The sequence below is a fragment of the Dama dama genome, chromosome 28, assembly GCF_033118175.1.
Source record: "Dama dama isolate Ldn47 chromosome 28, ASM3311817v1, whole genome shotgun sequence".
Lineage (NCBI taxonomy): Eukaryota > Metazoa > Chordata > Mammalia > Artiodactyla > Cervidae > Dama > Dama dama.
This window is the reverse complement of record NC_083708.1, coordinates 43,957,661-43,974,617: the sequence shown is the minus strand read 5'-3', so window position 1 is coordinate 43,974,617 and position 16,957 is coordinate 43,957,661. Positions and strand designations below refer to the sequence as shown.

The following is a 16,957-nucleotide window of genomic DNA, read 5'->3' as shown; positions in this document are numbered from 1 at the left end:
TTTGGAAATATATTCCATTTTTGTTAATCACCACCTATACTCTACTTCTCATTAAGAACTGCTAACCTAGTTATTAACCTTTAGAGAAGCACAATCACAAATCTTACAACTCCCTAAACATGAACATTTTAATGGTTTACCATATCTTCTACATTATTCCATTCATTATTGTGCACTAAAATTATTTCTGCTGCTGCTGCTAAGTCGCTTCAGTTGTGTCTGACTCTGTGCAACCCCATAGATGGAAGCCCACCAGGCTCCACCGTCCCTGGGATTCTCCAGGCAAGAACACTGGAGTGGGTTGCCATGTCCTAGTCCAATAGAATTATTTCTAAATTACATCAAATGGAGTTTTGTGTTGTAACAGCAGAAGAACTGATGCTTTTCCTTACCAATTCGTATTCATCAAAAAGTTGTATGAGGGACGGTGGAATGAACATATGAAAGCCCTGTAAAAAAGCATTGATCTGAGGCTGAATGGCTCTTGTCATTCGCAGTTCAGTGACAAGCTGGACGTACTCCGCCTATTAAAAAAAAAAGGTTTCTGCGATTATTTTTTTTTTAATTTCACATACTTAAGATACTACTGACCATTTCTCCTTTTAGAAATAAAGGTTTAGAATTAATTTGGCACCAATGTTCACACATCTCAGCAAAACAGTCATCTATCGTTCACTAAGCTGTTTAGGCCAAAATCCTAGGAGTCAATCATCCAGGTTTCTCTCACACCTCTGTCAGCGAGTGCTATCACCTCTGTCTTCAAAAACCATTCTCAGCCAGGCCTTGCGGCATCACCTCCACTTGTGGCACCCTGGTCCAAGCCATCACCATCTCTTGCCTGGACGTCAGGCTACCTGGGTCACTGCTGCCATGCTTGCCTCTGTATGGCTTCCTCTCCACATCACAGCGACTTTTTACTCTATGTGTGTACATATATAATTCAGATCACATAACCCTCTTTTCAAAAACGCTACAATGACTTCCCATGACACGTGGAGTAAAGTCCAAACCCCTCCCACAGCCCACAAGGCTCCAAACGACCCACCCTCTGCCTCACACTCTCATTCCCTCCCACTCTCCCCTTTGTCCCCTCACTCTGTCCCCCAAACACAGCTTGTTCAGCTCTCACCGTCCGTATACTTACTGCTTTTTTTTTCTTAAATGTCTCATTAGACTGTAATCTCTCTGCAAGCAGAGGTTCTGTTTTGTTTACCAGTATATATCCTCAGCTCTTCCTCAGTAATCAGTGCAAAGAAATAGAGGAAAACAATCGAATGGAAAAGACTAGAGATCTCTTCAAGAAAAGAGATACCAAGGGAACATTTCATGTAAATATGGACACAATAAAAGACAGAAATGGTATGGACCTAACAGAAGCAGAACATATTAAGAAGAGGTGGCAAGAATACACAGAAGAACTGTACAAAAAAGATCTTCATGACCCAGATAATCACAATGGTGTGATCACTCACCTAGAGCCAGACATTCTGGAATGTGAAGTCAAGTGGGCCTTAGGAAGCATCACTACGAACAAAGCTAGTGGAGGGGACAGAATTCCAGTTGAGCTATTTCAAATCCTAAAAGATGATGCTGTGAAAGTGCTGCACTCAATGTCAGCAAATTTGGAAAACTCAGCAGTGGCCACAGGACTGGAAAAGGTCAGTTTTCATCCAATCCCAAAGAAAGGCAATGCCAGGTCAGTTCAGTTCAGTTCAGTCGCTCAGTCATGTCCGACTCTTTGCAAGGCAATGCCAAAGAATGCTAAAACTACCACACAATTGCATGCATCTCACATGCTAGTAAAGTAATGCTCAAAATTCTCCAAGCCAGGCTTCAACAATACGTGAACCGTGAACTTCCAGATGCTCAAGCTGGTTTTAGAAAAGGCAGAGGAACCAGAGATCAAATTGCCAACATCCGCTGGATCATTGAAAAAGCAAGAGAGTTCCAGAAAACATCTATTTCTGCTTTATTGACTACGCCAAAGCTTATTGTCTAGATCACAATAAACTGTGGAAAATTCTGAAAGAGATGGGAATACCAGACCACCTGACCTGCCTCTTGAGAAATCTGTATGCAGGTCAAGAAGCAACAGTTAGAACTGGACATGGGACAACAGACTGGCTCCAAATAGGAAAAGGAGTATGTCAAGGCTGTATATTGTCACTCTGCTTATTTAACTTCTATGCAGAGTACATCATGAGAAACGCTGGGCTGGATAAAACAGGCTGGAATCAAGACTGCTAGGAGAGATACCAATAACCTCAGATATGCAGATGACACCACACTTATGGCAGAAAACGAAGAACTAAAGAGCCTCTTGATGAAAGTGAAAGAGGAGAGTGAAAAAGGTGGCTTAAAGCTCAACATTCAGAAAACTAAGATCATGGCATCCAGTCCCATCACTTCATGGCGAATAGATGGGGGAACAGTGGAAACAGTGGCTGACTTTATTTCTGGTGGCTCCAAAATCACTGCAGATAGTGACTGCAGCCGTGAAATTAAAAGACGCTTACTCCTTGGAAGGAAATTTATGACGAACTTAGACAGCATGTTAAAAAGCAGAGACATTACTTTGCCAACAAAGGTCCATCTAGTCAAGGCTATGGTTTTTCCAGTGGTCAGGTATGGATGTGAGAGTTGGACTGTGAAGAAAACTGAGCACAGAAGAATTAAAGCTTTTGAACTGCGGTGTTGGAGAAGACTCTTGAGAGTCCCTTGGACTGCAAGGAGATCCAACCAGTCCATCCTAAAGATCATCAGTCCTGGGTGTTCATTGGAAGGACTGATGTTGAGGCTGAAAGTCCAATAGTTTAGCCACCTGATGTGAAGAGCTGAATCATTTGAAAAGACCCTGATGCTGGGAAAGATTGAAGGCGGGAGGAGAAGGGGACGACAGAGGATGAGATGGTTGGATGGAATCACCGACTCAATGGAGATGAGTTTGAGTAAACTCCAGGAGTTGGTGATGGACAGGGAGGCCTGGCGTGCTGCAGTCCATGCGGTTGCAAACAGTCAGATAGGATTTAGCAACTGAACTGAACTGAACTGATCCTCAGCTCTTAAAAATGTGGCTGCTGCTTTCTGTTCAACAAATAACATGATGAATATACATTCAATAAATTCATTTAAAACACACTTTGAACTTGATCAAATGACTCAATTAAGTGCAGCCTATTCTGAGTTAAACAACAACATTCTGAGTTACAGTAAGCTATTTTGACACATTTAAAATATACATTATCAAGAATAGTGTCACTTAAAATTTAACTAGCAGTAAAAAATGTATTTTGGCTCAGATCAAAGTGAATGACCGTATCTCTCTGTATATAAACCCTATCATTGTTATTATTCGTGCATGTGTGTGTTAGTAGCTCAGTCATGTCCGACTCTTTGTGACTCGATGGAATGCAGCCCACCAGACTCCTCTGTCCACAGAATTCTCCAGGCAAGAATACCAGAGTGGGTTGCCAGTTCCCATTATTACCCATCTAGGTGAAACTTCAAGAATTAAAAGCAATATGTATATAGTTCTCACCTCCCAGGAACGAATGCTCTAAATACACAGAGAGAAAGCCTATTTTAGGCCCCTTCTTTTAATCTTTTTTTTGGGGGGCTATTAATCTGACACTGTTACCCTCAACCCCTAAAAAATTCCCACAGGCACTGAGCCAACACGTTGTACATGACTCCAGCTATGAATTCTTCATACATCTCAGAGCTACAGAAATGTCACAATGGATTGCTCACAGCTTCCCCCAACCCTGCATGGCTCCTTCTGCAATCTGGCATGAGAAAAGCTACCATCTATTACCATCTATATACCATGCTACCAATCTACTCTCACTCCAAATCTCACTCCCAACCACCCAAAGGTTTTTCTCCATTGAACAGGAATTAATCAGATTCTACAAGTAACATCCAGGTATTTAGAGAGAGGGGGTCATAGAAATGTGTGCCAATCAAACAGAAACACAAACTGAATCTTCAGGATCCAATCTAAGAAATAAAATATACACATAATAACTAACTACCAATGATTTTTGCACTAACACATGATTATCTTTTAATTGATGTCTGCTCTAACTAAACTGCTTAATGAAAATACTAAAAATTTTTCTGCTCCATTCATTAATTATATATTTCTCTCAAGAGATTTTGCTTTTGTTATCTTAAGGTACTATTCACTTGAGTCATTAATCAACACCTCAAATTATGAAGCATGAACTGCTCAAGTATTTTAATATGCCACTATTTTAATTTGCCACTGCATTCCATATTTATCTGAATAGTACATACTTTTCTATCAATTAATTCCTATTTTCCCACATACATTCTATTTTAAAAAATTAGTTTTCACAAATATACTTTTCCCACACTTATTTTTGTAGCTCTGGTCCATAGTTATTGGATATCAGTTTGTGAAAAATCAGTTCCTTCAAATCCCAGTCTCCATATTAATTTAAATATGGAGAAATCTTGGTCTTTTCCGGAGAACTACTAACCTAATCTGTCAGATCATAGACTTTGCTGTTACTATGTACTTTTACTTAGACCCCATGTATGAACGCACCTAGACTTGCCAGGAGACAAAAGTTACAAGAGCATGTTTGGGAGTGAGGCAGAGCTCTAGCTCCAGGAATATCTCTCAGGCTAGAGGTCACTCTCTTGGCTCCCTGCCTCAGGGGCCAGCAACCTGAAAGTGAGTCCAATCTATGTGGATAGAAGCACTGCTGGTAAAAAAAAAAAAAAGAAAGAAGCACTGCTGGTGACCATGAGGTTTTTGAGGACACAGATCGGGAACTGCAGGATCTGGTAAGACTAGAAATGCAATGGGCTTCTTCCTTTGGTAGCACTAGCTCTTAGTGGACCAGAGGAGGCTCTCTGATGGCTTTTGTCTCAACGCCTTATACAGTCATTTGTGGAATCTGTGGAAATGAACTGGAAGGATTGGCCCAATAGTTTGCAGACAAAAACAAACTGTTTCCTCGCTGGCCAACCCTCCACCACCTCTTTTGCTATCACATATACTAGCGTGATGACACTCAGAAGGGACATCTTGATTGTTGTTTGTCCCTTTATAACTCACCACTTCTCCTGCGGTCAGGACTGGACTCAGACATGAGCACAGGCACACAGAATACAGATGCTTCCCCTAGTAGTACTGGCTTGGGAAACATTCCAGGAAAGCTACTCTGTTACACTCTGCGTGGCATCAGGGAAAAAGTCAAATCAAACAAAGGTCCTGGTGGTAAGGAACTAAATCATTCTGGGATGACATTGAGTCTACCCCTGGTGCATCTCCACCCTGCCTTGATGGTAGAACCGGAAGGGACAAGTAAGGCGCCTGTGTTGGTAAGGGAGAGACTAAGTCCGACCAGGGAAGGAAAGTTTCAGTGGAAAGTCTGTCTACATCCCCATCTAGAGCAGGGAAGGATGCCTCTGGTGGAAAGAAGCGACAGGTATAGATGCTGCTTTTTTCTCTCTTACAGATAGGAGCTAACAATTACTGAACCACTCCTTTAAAATGCATTTTAAAAACTGGGACAAGTTTGATCCCCAGAGTTTAAAAAAGACACTCCTGATCTTCTATGACACTGAATGGCCACAGTATCCTTTGGAAGATGGGGAATGCTGACCAGTTGAAGGATCTTAACTCTGATACTATTTTACAACTAGACCAGTTCTGTAGAAAATAAGGGAAATGGGTAGAAGTGCCATATGTGGTGCTCTTTATCTCTCTGCAAGACCTGCCAGACTTATGTCCTAAGGGTACAGATTTGTGTGTTAAACCTTCAGTTCCCTCCCGTCCTCTTAATTTGTCCCTGTATCCAGGGCTCCCAACTGAACAGGCTGAGAATCAGGGCACCCTTCTAGGAGGGGTTACCTCAGTCTTGGTAGACTATTTAGAGGATCTGTCTTGGGACAGACACTGACTCCTGACTTGACAGCTCAAGTTTTGGGGGAAGCTACTGCTTTTGGAGATGAATGGCTTGAAGGCAAGGGGAAAGAGGGAACACAAAATAGCCCTCCTCCCTACCGGGAGCCAAGTGGTTCCCATAACATAGCCACTTTGTCAGATGTATTCTTATAGGGCTCAAGTGAGCATGTGCTAAGACTCTATGCTAAGTGGGCTGACATATAACAGGGAAAGAAGGAAACTCCTGGTAAATTCCTACATAGACTGTGGGAAGCTCTCTGAAAGGTTTCTGATGTTGATCGCCAAAGTGCACAGAAAGGAATAATCGTAAAAGATAGATTCTCACTCAGTCAGCTCCAGATATCTGCCGTTAAGTTATGAAAAAACAGGCGTTCGGACCACATCAGTCTTTAAAAAACTGTTGTAGCTGGCTCAAATGGTGTATTATGGTAGAGAACATGAGGAGGAAAATAGGAGGAAAAAAAGAACCAGGCAAAAGACTGAAGCCCCAACAATGGCTGTTAGATCTGCTCTGAAACAGCCTGAGAAAAATGCCCAGAGGAACCCAGGTAAAAAAGGATGGATTTATTATTACTGTGGAAAGGAGGGGCATCTCAAGCGGGATTGACTTCAGGCATCTAAGCCGCCCCTTGGCTCCATGTTCGGTCTGCAAAGGACCATACTGGAGAAGAGACTTCCCTCCGAGGTGTAGGCCCCAGGGGTCGGACTCTCAAGGCAATCAGGATGAAGGTGCCCCAGGGGTCCCCACACAAGCTCCATCCTAATTACACCTGAAGAACCCTAGGTGTTAATAACTGTGGAGGGCCAATCAGTAGATTTTCTTTTGGACCCTGGGGCAATTTTCTCTGTGCTCACTGAAGCCCCTGGTCTGCTTCCTCCCAATCCACCACTGTAATGGGACTTCAGGACAAGCCAAATGCTGTTATTTCCGTCATCCTTTAAGCTGCAACTGGGACTCTGTACCATTTTCTCATGAGTTTCTAATTGTGTCAGGGTCTCCCTCACCTCTTCTGGGGAGGGATATACTGAACAAGGTCCAGGCCTCTGTTGTCATGAATATGGAACCTGCTCTTTCTCTCTCACTAATTGAACAAAATGTAAATCCTAGAGTATGGGCCGATGGAAAAACTATGGGTTGAGCACAAAATGCTTTCCTGTCTTTATCAAACTCAATGACCCTCACATAATTTCACATCAAAAGCAGTATCCACTAAAGCCCAAGGTTAATGAATGGGTAAAATCTTACTGTACTGACTTCTCATGATATAAGTGGGATTTTAAACTCTAAAGTTCAGAGCAACAATGCTCTACCTTTAAAGCTGTTGTAACTCAGGGGGTATCAAAAGCTTGAGGAATAGAATATCGCTTACACTGTTCCTGGAGACCCCAATCTTCAGAAAAAAGTTGAAAAGGCTAATGACACTATTAAGAGGCATCTGCATAAGCTAACTCAGGAAACACAAGACAGTTGGTTTAAAGTTTGACCCATAGCTTTAATAAGGGCTCAAACTGCCCCTAAGAAGAAGGGACTTTCTCTATAGCAGGCTGTTTTTTGTGCACAGATACTGTCATAGATTCCAAAGCCTTAGAATTAAGTATATGACTCAGCTTTCAGCTTTTCAGCCTCCTCATCAGAAAAAGGCTTTGCACAGTGGGTTTCCCCACTTCAAGGAAAAGACTTTCTTCAGCTCCACGAATACCTTCACTGACAACAATTGTATGTGACGCCTCTTACTGATCTGATGACATCTAACAATCCTAGGATGGACTGATGTAACTATGGACATAATGTGACTTTTAATTTTGATTATGTGTTAACTTGGTTTAATGACTATTTTACCTTCACCTGTAACTCTATAATGGGGTTTATTTCTAACTGTCTGAAAGCTTTTAAGTTACACATGGTTGCCCAGGCTCCTACAAGTACCACAGCCTTCTCCAACTATTACTTAAGGCCCCTGGATCAGAGACCCTCAATATGAGGGTTAGGAGAATATGTTGCCTCAACAATTTAGGAAAAATGTGCCTCAACAGCAGGAAGTAGTTACGGAACAAAAATGATGCCCCTTTCCCTTGGCAACATAATTCTCCTAAAAGAAAAAGGGGGAATGAGAGAGCCAATTCCTAGGCAGGTTGATAAGAAGTCCGAGGTCCCTGAGGAGGAGAAAGGGGTCTGGGGCTCTCGAAGTGGAGACAGGGGTCTGGGATTCTCAAGGAGGAAAGGACAAATGTCTTTTTTTTCCTCTACATTCCTTAGTCTTAAATCACGTAAAATGTTTTTTTCTTTAAGCTGGAACTTCTTTAAGCTGGAACTGATGATTACACAACAAACAACTCAGCTTAAACTCTGTACTAAGGATTATATAACAACAATGTACCCTGCTGGAGGACAGTTTCTCCTTCCTGAAAACCTTCTGGCTAATCCTGTTATCTTAAAATGTAAATTACAGGAGTGGGTCTAGTAAGATCTTTACAACCTTGAAACATTCTTTTGATTTATTGTAATAAGCAATTTAAAAAATATGTAACTCCCTTTTCTAAGACTATCGACGGGGAGCACTCTCCATCCCCCTTCTGATGTTTATGTCAGACGCTTTCTCTGTCACTTTTCATATTTTAATAAAACTCTGCTGTACAAAAGCTCTTGAATGATCAAGCCTGGTCCCTGGTCCTGAAGCCAAATCTTCAGACATCATGAATTCAACATCTTTCACCATACGCTATCATAACAACAATAAAAAAGAGCCTTGTCAAATTCTTTCAAGCTCAACCCCGAGCCTTATAACTGATATAAGATAGATAAGCAAAAAATAACTGCAAAGGGAAAAAATAAAAATAGTAAGACTGAGCTTCAGTTTTCAGACATAATATTATTAGCTAAATACATAGGTAGTTACAGAAACATTTTGTTTTAAAATCTCCTAGTTTTCTGGAAAAAAAAAAAATAAATAAATAAAATAAAATAAAATCTCCTAGTTTTCTGAATGTATGGAATGAACAATATCATCCCTTGAAATCTTCCTTAAAATTTTAACTTCTTTTCAGGCTTTGAGTCTAAATTATGTCTTTTTATGAGGAGTAGTGGTAATGCTGAAAACTGACACATTTTTTTAAAGCTATTTTTCCTCTTGAAAAGTTTTTTCACTATTTCTTAAAAGATATACTTACAATAGTTAACTTTTAATAGTGAAAGCAAGATGTTCTTATCCCCCTCGAAGTAAACTGATAAACTTGGACATACCCGTAGAATTGTTTGAAATAGTTATTTTTAGTTTTAAATGAACAGTTTAAATGGCATTATAACTGGCACAATGCAATTCACTGTTTGAATATAAATCCTTTAACAATAAAAGCTTCTTTCCTGGGCTTATCCACTTGATTACTATTGCTATCATATGTAAGAGTTCTTACTGAAAATTTCTTCAGGGAAAACTCAAAGGACACCAGGTTTCTTCCGCATGAATAAGTAGGTATAAGAAAAGAGAGGCACATTTAAACAATGTAACATTTTCCAGTAATTTATCCTTTACCAGTATATTATTTTTAAGGTCACAAATTAAGCTATAAAGATTGACAGTATGATAAATATCCTATTATTTCAGTTTCCTTGGAACAAATTCAGTCATTGAAAATAGGGATTCTTCAGATTACCATTACATGGATTTGGTGATTTTTAAAGTGAATTTTTAGAATATATGAACTAAAATGCAAAGAAAAATATATTCTCCATTGTTGACAAAAAGATACTAAAGATAATTTAACACCCAAATCAAAAAATACACTCAATATTGAGAACCTCAGACCTAAACTGTTTTAAAAGTTTTCAGAGTATTAAAAGATCTTCCATAGTATACTTTTCTGAAGACACACATAAGCAAACCACTTTACGTCAATAATCTATATAGAGGAGTTTGGATTTTTTACTAGTACAGGCATCAAACGTGTCTGTATGTGAAATGAATCAAATGAAACCGGCAATAAAATATAATAATGAGTACACACACACACTGGGCTTCTCCAATGACTCAGAAAGTAAAAAATCCGCCTGCAATGTGGGAGACCTGGGTTCGATTCCTGGGTTGGGAAGATCCCCTGGAGAATGGCATGGCAACCCACTCCAGTATCTCTGCCTGGAGAATCCCCATGGACAGAGGAGCCTGGTGGACTACAGTCCATGAAGTCACAAAAAGTCAGACACAACTGAGCACAGCATAGTTAACATACACACTGAGAACAACCAAATAATGAAATGGAGGAAACTATACCAAGTTTTTTAAATTGAAGTACAGTTGATTTACAAAATGGTATTATTTTCAGATGTGCAGCAAAATGATTCAGTTACATATGTGTGTGTGTGTGTGTGTGTGTGTCTTCTTTTTCATATTCTTTTCCATCATAGGTTACTACAGTACATTGAGTATAGTTCCCTGTGCTTCATGGTAGGTCCTTGTTGTCTATCTGTTATATGTAGAGTAGCACGTATCTGCTAATCCCAAACTCCTAATTTACACCTCCCTTTAAAAAAAGAAAAACAGAAATTCAATCATGTCATTAACTACTACAGCATCTGCAATCATCCCCTAGCCTTCACAGTAACTTTCAAATTTCTAATGGTGGATGCAATGTCTTTCAGGATTTGGCCCCTGTCTACTTCCTCCACTTCATCGTCTCCCATTCATTTACTCTGCGATCTAAGCTAACATCTACAACTCTGACCTACCCATGCTTACCGCAACGTATCATGCTCTATCATCTCTGTGCTTTCCTATAAGCCCAGAATGTTTCTTTCTCCCCTTCATTACTCCTATCTGATCACTTAATGCTTTTCCTCTGCAACTCAACTTCCATGCTATTTCATACATTCCCTGATATCCTGTCCCATCTCACCTCACTTTTTTCCCGTCCTAGCCTGAATGAACTTTATGATTAGTAGGGTAAAGGTGTTAACGCTTAAAAGCCACAAAGCTTACTCTTCAGTTCTAAGAACTAGAACTGAAGGTCTAACAAAAATATTTCATTCCTAACACCCTTTGGTCAAGAATTTAAAACTGAAAATGAAAAGTGAAAGGAAAAAGCTCTTCTTTAAAAAGCTGAAAATAGCATTTAAATGTAAATGTTCATCCCCTGGTAATTCAGTCATTTTCTAAAGTGAAAGGGTTTTTTTTTCCTCTAGATTTTAAAACAAACCACAGATACAAAATTAAATTTAAAACAGCATTTTATTTCAAATGTGGAGCAGATATATATTGTTCTCCCTATATTACCTGTATTTATTAATGTACTTTTTTTTAAACAAATGTATTTTACCTATTTGGTTCCAGTCTGTAATTACCAAAGCCTTTCAATAAAACAGGAATAAATGACTCCCCCATGTGGAGATCAGCTTACATACACTTTTTTCTTACTAACAAGCTTGGCAAGTCATTTAAGATTCAATATGCTTACAAATTCTGAAGCTGACTCCAAATGTGGCAATTATAACTTTACATCTATAAAGATAAATAAGTAAAAGGCTGACCCTAGAATAACAAAAGTTCATGACAGAAATATACGTTAAAAAATAACATGTCTAAAGAAGACAATTTGAAAATTTTATTTGTAAACTGAATTCTAAATCAAGTGATCAATTTAAGATATTTCTAAAGATTTTTAATTTAAAAAATCAGCTTGCTTATTGCTTACTGGTAATATTAGAAAATGAAAAGGCTCAATTTATTGTGGCAATTGTTTATATTAGAAAAACAAAAGCAGAGAACATATTAGTGATTGAGATCCTCGGTTACCGAAGCTCATCATGAGAAAGTAACACTGACATATATACACCACCACGTGTGAAATAGACAGCTAGTGGGAAGCTCCTATATAACACAGGGAGCCCAGCCTGGCATTCTGTGATGACCTACAGGGGTGGGCAGGGTGACAGGAAGGCTCAAGAGTAAGGGGATAAACATATAGTTATGACTGATTCACCCTGTTGTATGGCAGAAACCAATACAACATTGTAAACCAATTATTCTCCAATTAAAAACAAAAAGCAGTTAGCCTGTCATTAACAAAACAATGTCAATAGTACAGTGTTAAACTTAGAAACAAAACTTCCAAGCTTTTTAATGTTACAGGACTATTCCAGCCTCAGGCTAGCCCATGATCAAGGGTATAACCTTAATGTAAATGTATTTGTATTTGTTATTATTTATTAAAAATATTCCTTCATTCTAGATTTCAACAGAAAGATACAAAGGCAAAAGAATTAATAAAGAACATTTTAAAAATCTAAACAAAAATCACATCAGAGTGGGAGGGATGCTGTTAGGAGATACAAGTATAAATATAGCTATTTACCACGCAATTGCTAATGAGCCTTTATACTTCCTCATATAAAATATATCTGAGAGGAATGACAGATCCACCTACCAGATAGTGTATTCACAGAGAGGAGTCACGTATGAGGGTCTCCCATGAAAAGCAATCTCTTGGTTATAATGAAGATTCTATTCTATGACTTTATTACCCCTAACTGAGAGGAAGTATCCAGTGTAAAATAAAATAATAAATGCACTATGAGTGTGTGTGTGCTGAGTCGCTTCAGTCATGTCTGACTCTTTGCAACCCAATGGACTGTAGTCCACCAGGTTCCTCTGTCCATGGGATTTTTCCAGGCAAGAACACTGGAGTGGGTTGCCAAGCCCTCCTCCAGGGTATCTCCCCAACCCAGGGATCAAACCTATATCTCTTATTTCTCCTGCATTGGCAGGTGGGCTCTTTAGCACTAGTGCACTTGGGAAGTACTATGAGACAGACAATCTAATAATTAAATTTTTAAAAATATTTCCATTCACTGACAAATTCATCAATCTAACTTTGCTATTTTAATAGCATTTTAATCTTCTAGAGCTAAACATATTCATTATATTAAAAATATATTAAAAGATCTTCCTCAATGTGATTAATTTTGCTAACAGGATGAAGAACATTAGACTTGAAACTAGGAGACCTGGGTTTTGGCTCCAGCTTTACCATTAACTCTTCAGACTTCAGTGTCTTCATGTGTAAAATGACAGGGTAGACCAAAATTAGTAAGTATAAATGTGCAAAAACTCAGCTCCTGATTTTATTTTCCAAAACTAAATTTCATGTATTTTTTTAAATATGCATAGTATCTAAGTTTCAAAAAGTAAAACTATATAGCTTAACTTAGGTCTTCATTCCTATAGATAAATGAAACCCATGAACCTATTTTTATAGAAAACTATTCAATAACAACTAATGTTTGGGTTGTGTTTTTCAGTTTACAAAATGCTGGTACCAATTCTGCATGGAAGGTGTTATTATTCCAGTTATACAGAATAGAAAACTGAGGCTCAAAGAGGTTAAAATATGGCCAAGTCTTTTGGCCTTTAAAAAAACAAACAAATTGTATTAAATCTTTAGTCTACAAAACAATTCAATGATTATTATTTTTATAGTTAGCTGATCCTGAAGCAGTCTTGGAACTAAAATCCAATGAAAGAAAAGGAAAAAGGTTTTAGTTCTGGTTTACCATAACTTGCTACTGGTAAATGACTGAATTGGAATTCCAAAATCAGATTTTCTAACTCTCAGTTTCCTAATTTATCAAAACATAAGACATATTGGGAAAAAAAAGTGAAAGTGAAAGTCACTTAGGTGTGTCTGACTCTTTGTGATCCCATGGACTATACAGTCCATGGAATTCTCCAGGCCAGAATATTGGAGTAGGTAGCCTTTCCATTCTCCAGGGGATCTTCCCAACCCAGAGATTGAACCCCCGTTTCCCACATTGCAGGCGGATTCTTTACCAGTTGAGCCACAAGGGAAGCCCATATTATATATTAAAGTAATATAACTTTTAACAGTGTATTTTAAAACATGCACCAAGTTTTTAAAAATATATATACAAACAGGAGATATAATATTAAATAAAAATAATCAAGTTATAAAGTTAAAAAAAAAATCAAATTCAGAGGTCTAACAGAATATACTGGATCCCAAAAGTGTGTACAAAATTTAAACACTGGAGTTTTTTCTCTGTGTTGGAACTCAATATTTTACAGTGATTTAGTGCAAATATGATATTGATGTGAGTTTATATTTCTAATTGCACGTTTTGATATGCACATTCCCAACTTATACAATCAACTGAACTGTGCTCTAGGCTGCTTAAGAAATTGCCTCAGGATATCTAACACAGCACAGAAATGATCCTTTATAATTTGAAGTTTATTTGATGGTTTAGTCAATTTAAATATTTTATCTGCTATAAATGTTACAAAACTCTAACAGTAAAAGTTTTTCTAGCTAGTGCCAAGACTTTAGAGCAATTAGCAAAATATCAGGGCTAAATTACAAACAATGGCTAAGGTAAAAATCTGAATACTTACTTTGTTATTTTGTGTTACAAGAATACTTCCACCCCCGGGTTTCAAGGGCACCTCTTCCATTGCTCCAAACACATCAGTCTCAACAGAAAAAGTTAATTCTAGACCCAAATCACTAATATCATTATCTAAAATCCATTGCAAGTTTTTGGCATATTCTGGATCAATGGATGCCACATCTTGGTAATTCACAGGAATACCTAAAAATGCAAACATACAGCAGTTACATTCTAAATGTTTCTGCCTTCCCCTGTCTGTTTAATGGTGAGACACTGCCCTCTACAGATACTCTGTAAAACTGCAGAATATTATAATCCAATTCACAGCAAGATTGAAATGAACGCTAATTCCTAAATTTGGAAGTCTATCATGTTACTGCCACATTTCTACAATGTAGCCTTTCTTTGAAAGAGCTCTTTAGGAAATTATTGTAAACTTTTAAAAGTGCCAATTCTCTTACATATATTCATATTAAAATGTATTTTTAGCATAAACATATTCACACTAAAATGGGAAAAAAAATTTTATCAAAAATGTAGATTATTTTTTTCCTCTCCCTCAGGCCCTCAATGCCTTACATATGCAGACAGCAAAACAGCAGAGGCAGAGCAAAATAACATCAATCAAATAAACCTCCAATCAAAATAAAAATTATTTCACCCAACTGCCACGACTTACTTAGCTTTCCCTAAAGACTATTAAAAAAACACTCTAAAAATAAATAAATAAATAAATAATAAAAATAAAAAAACACTCTAAATATATGTCTATGGAAATAACAATAGAGCCATACCAAGAATATGCTTATAGAATGACCTCGTGAAGTAAATGTTCACCAGTTGCCTGTGGTTCAGAGCTAATCCCAAGATCTGTCCAGCAAACCGGAAATAGTTCAAGTGATCAGGATTTACAGAGGAGTTGCTATTGGGTTGAAAAGTTGTCCCTATTAAAATCAAGATAAAATAATTTATTTTTAAGATTATGTATGAGAGAGGTCATCTCAATGCAGGTAAATTATTAGTTCACAGACAACTTCAGCAAAGCTAAGGTTACATTGTGCATACACTTCCATAAGAACGTTCTGTGTGGAATATTTAACAGTGGAATTGGAAATACTAAAGATAATCATTAATTTTCATAAACTTATCAAAGTAAGCCTGTGCAGAGAGAAAATTTTAGAATACTTTTCACTGAAGGTAGCTGGAAGATCTGTCAGAGAGATCCTAGAAACACATAAACAAACACACGTGCACATGTGTTCACATTTTCCCAAGCAGTGTGGAAATAGCTATTTAGGCTGTGAATTAGGGCAGACATTGTCTCATTCATCTATACATGCCCAGTGTAGCAGGTATTCACCTCATTTTGTTCCTCAAAGAATAGAGCACTGCAAGAAAATAACTAAAATTTCTAAATGTACAACTGTTTTCATCATAACAAATAAACAAGTTTGAATAGGTACCACTGAGGTATAAAAGTTAAAACAGTATCAGTAATAGTTACTACTGCCAAACTCCAGCACAATAGAGTGCAATTTCATTTATGTGGGGAAAAAAAAAAAGCCTGGAAACAGATAGTGATGAATGTACTTAAGGCCAGTGAAGTATACACTTCTAAATGGTTAAAATGGTAGATTTTGTTATGTATATTTTACCACAATGAAACGGTCTCAAAAAAAAAAAAAAAAAAAATCCAGTGCAATGGAAAAACCTAAACAGCAAGATCTCAATCCTCTTTTCTTATTTTTTCATGTGATCACTACCTCAAATTACAAATCTTCTCATTCACTCAAGAAATATTTATTAAGATCATGCTATTTACTTCTCTTCTAGGCACTTAGGCAAAAAGAAAGAATAACTGATAAATCTAGTGAAATAACATCAAAAATAAATAAAGGAAAAGCAAAGTATTGGAAAGTAAAATGTTTGGCTATTGAGCATACATTCTTGTTTGATGGCCAAATTTATTCAATACCCATCGGTGAGCATCACCTCTAACCCCTGCACAGCTCTGGGAATTAAAGACATGAAAGTGACCAGGCAAGGGCAGTCTCTGTCTCACTTGCTGGATGACGTGACAGATACACAAGTGAAACTTTACTCAACAGGAGCATACATACTCTAACTCTTTGTGCTTCGCTGGTCTTTATCAGTGCTGGCACTGGACTAAATTACCATGACCAGTACGTTTACTTAAATGTAAGGTACACATACGGATGCTTACAGCTGAATGACTTAAAAGGGCCACTGTTAAGTATCTTTTGAGAATCATTCCCAGTCACAATGTAAGACTGGGTATTAAAAGTCAAAGCAAAGTTTTGTGAGATGAAGAAAGACTTCAAAGACAAACAAATATAATTTCAAAAATAACAATATTCTGAGAATAATCACAATTTTACCTATTTCCCCTCACAAGTCTGTACATAACTTCTTTAAGTACTTACTGGGAAATCTGAATTATCAAAAAGAATAGATACAGAGAAATCAAAAGAACAAAAAGGAAATAAACAAGGGGAAAAGTCTTCAGGAAATGCGTAAGTTTTTAACTTGAAAATGCATTAAGATAGAATATAAAGTTTTATAAAGTTTTATAATGTCATGCTTTAAGTTCAAATCCGTAA

General features: G+C 37.7%; 1 protein-coding gene across 8 annotated transcripts in view; it reads right to left on the bottom strand.

Annotated features, from left to right (window-relative positions):
* The window catches only part of HACE1 (HECT domain and ankyrin repeat containing E3 ubiquitin protein ligase 1), a 115,327-nt gene that overhangs the window by 19,301 nt on the left and 79,069 nt on the right, over window positions 1-16,957 (bottom strand). For all 8 annotated transcript variants that reach the window (XM_061131899.1, XM_061131897.1, XM_061131900.1 and 5 more), the window contains 3 exons: window positions 15,131-15,280; window positions 14,341-14,537; window positions 393-524 (listed from right to left, as the gene is read on the bottom strand). In XM_061131899.1, the coding sequence (XP_060987882.1) occupies window positions 393-524; window positions 14,341-14,537; window positions 15,131-15,280 (479 nt within the window). The remainder of the gene's footprint in view (window positions 1-392; window positions 525-14,340; window positions 14,538-15,130; window positions 15,281-16,957) is intronic.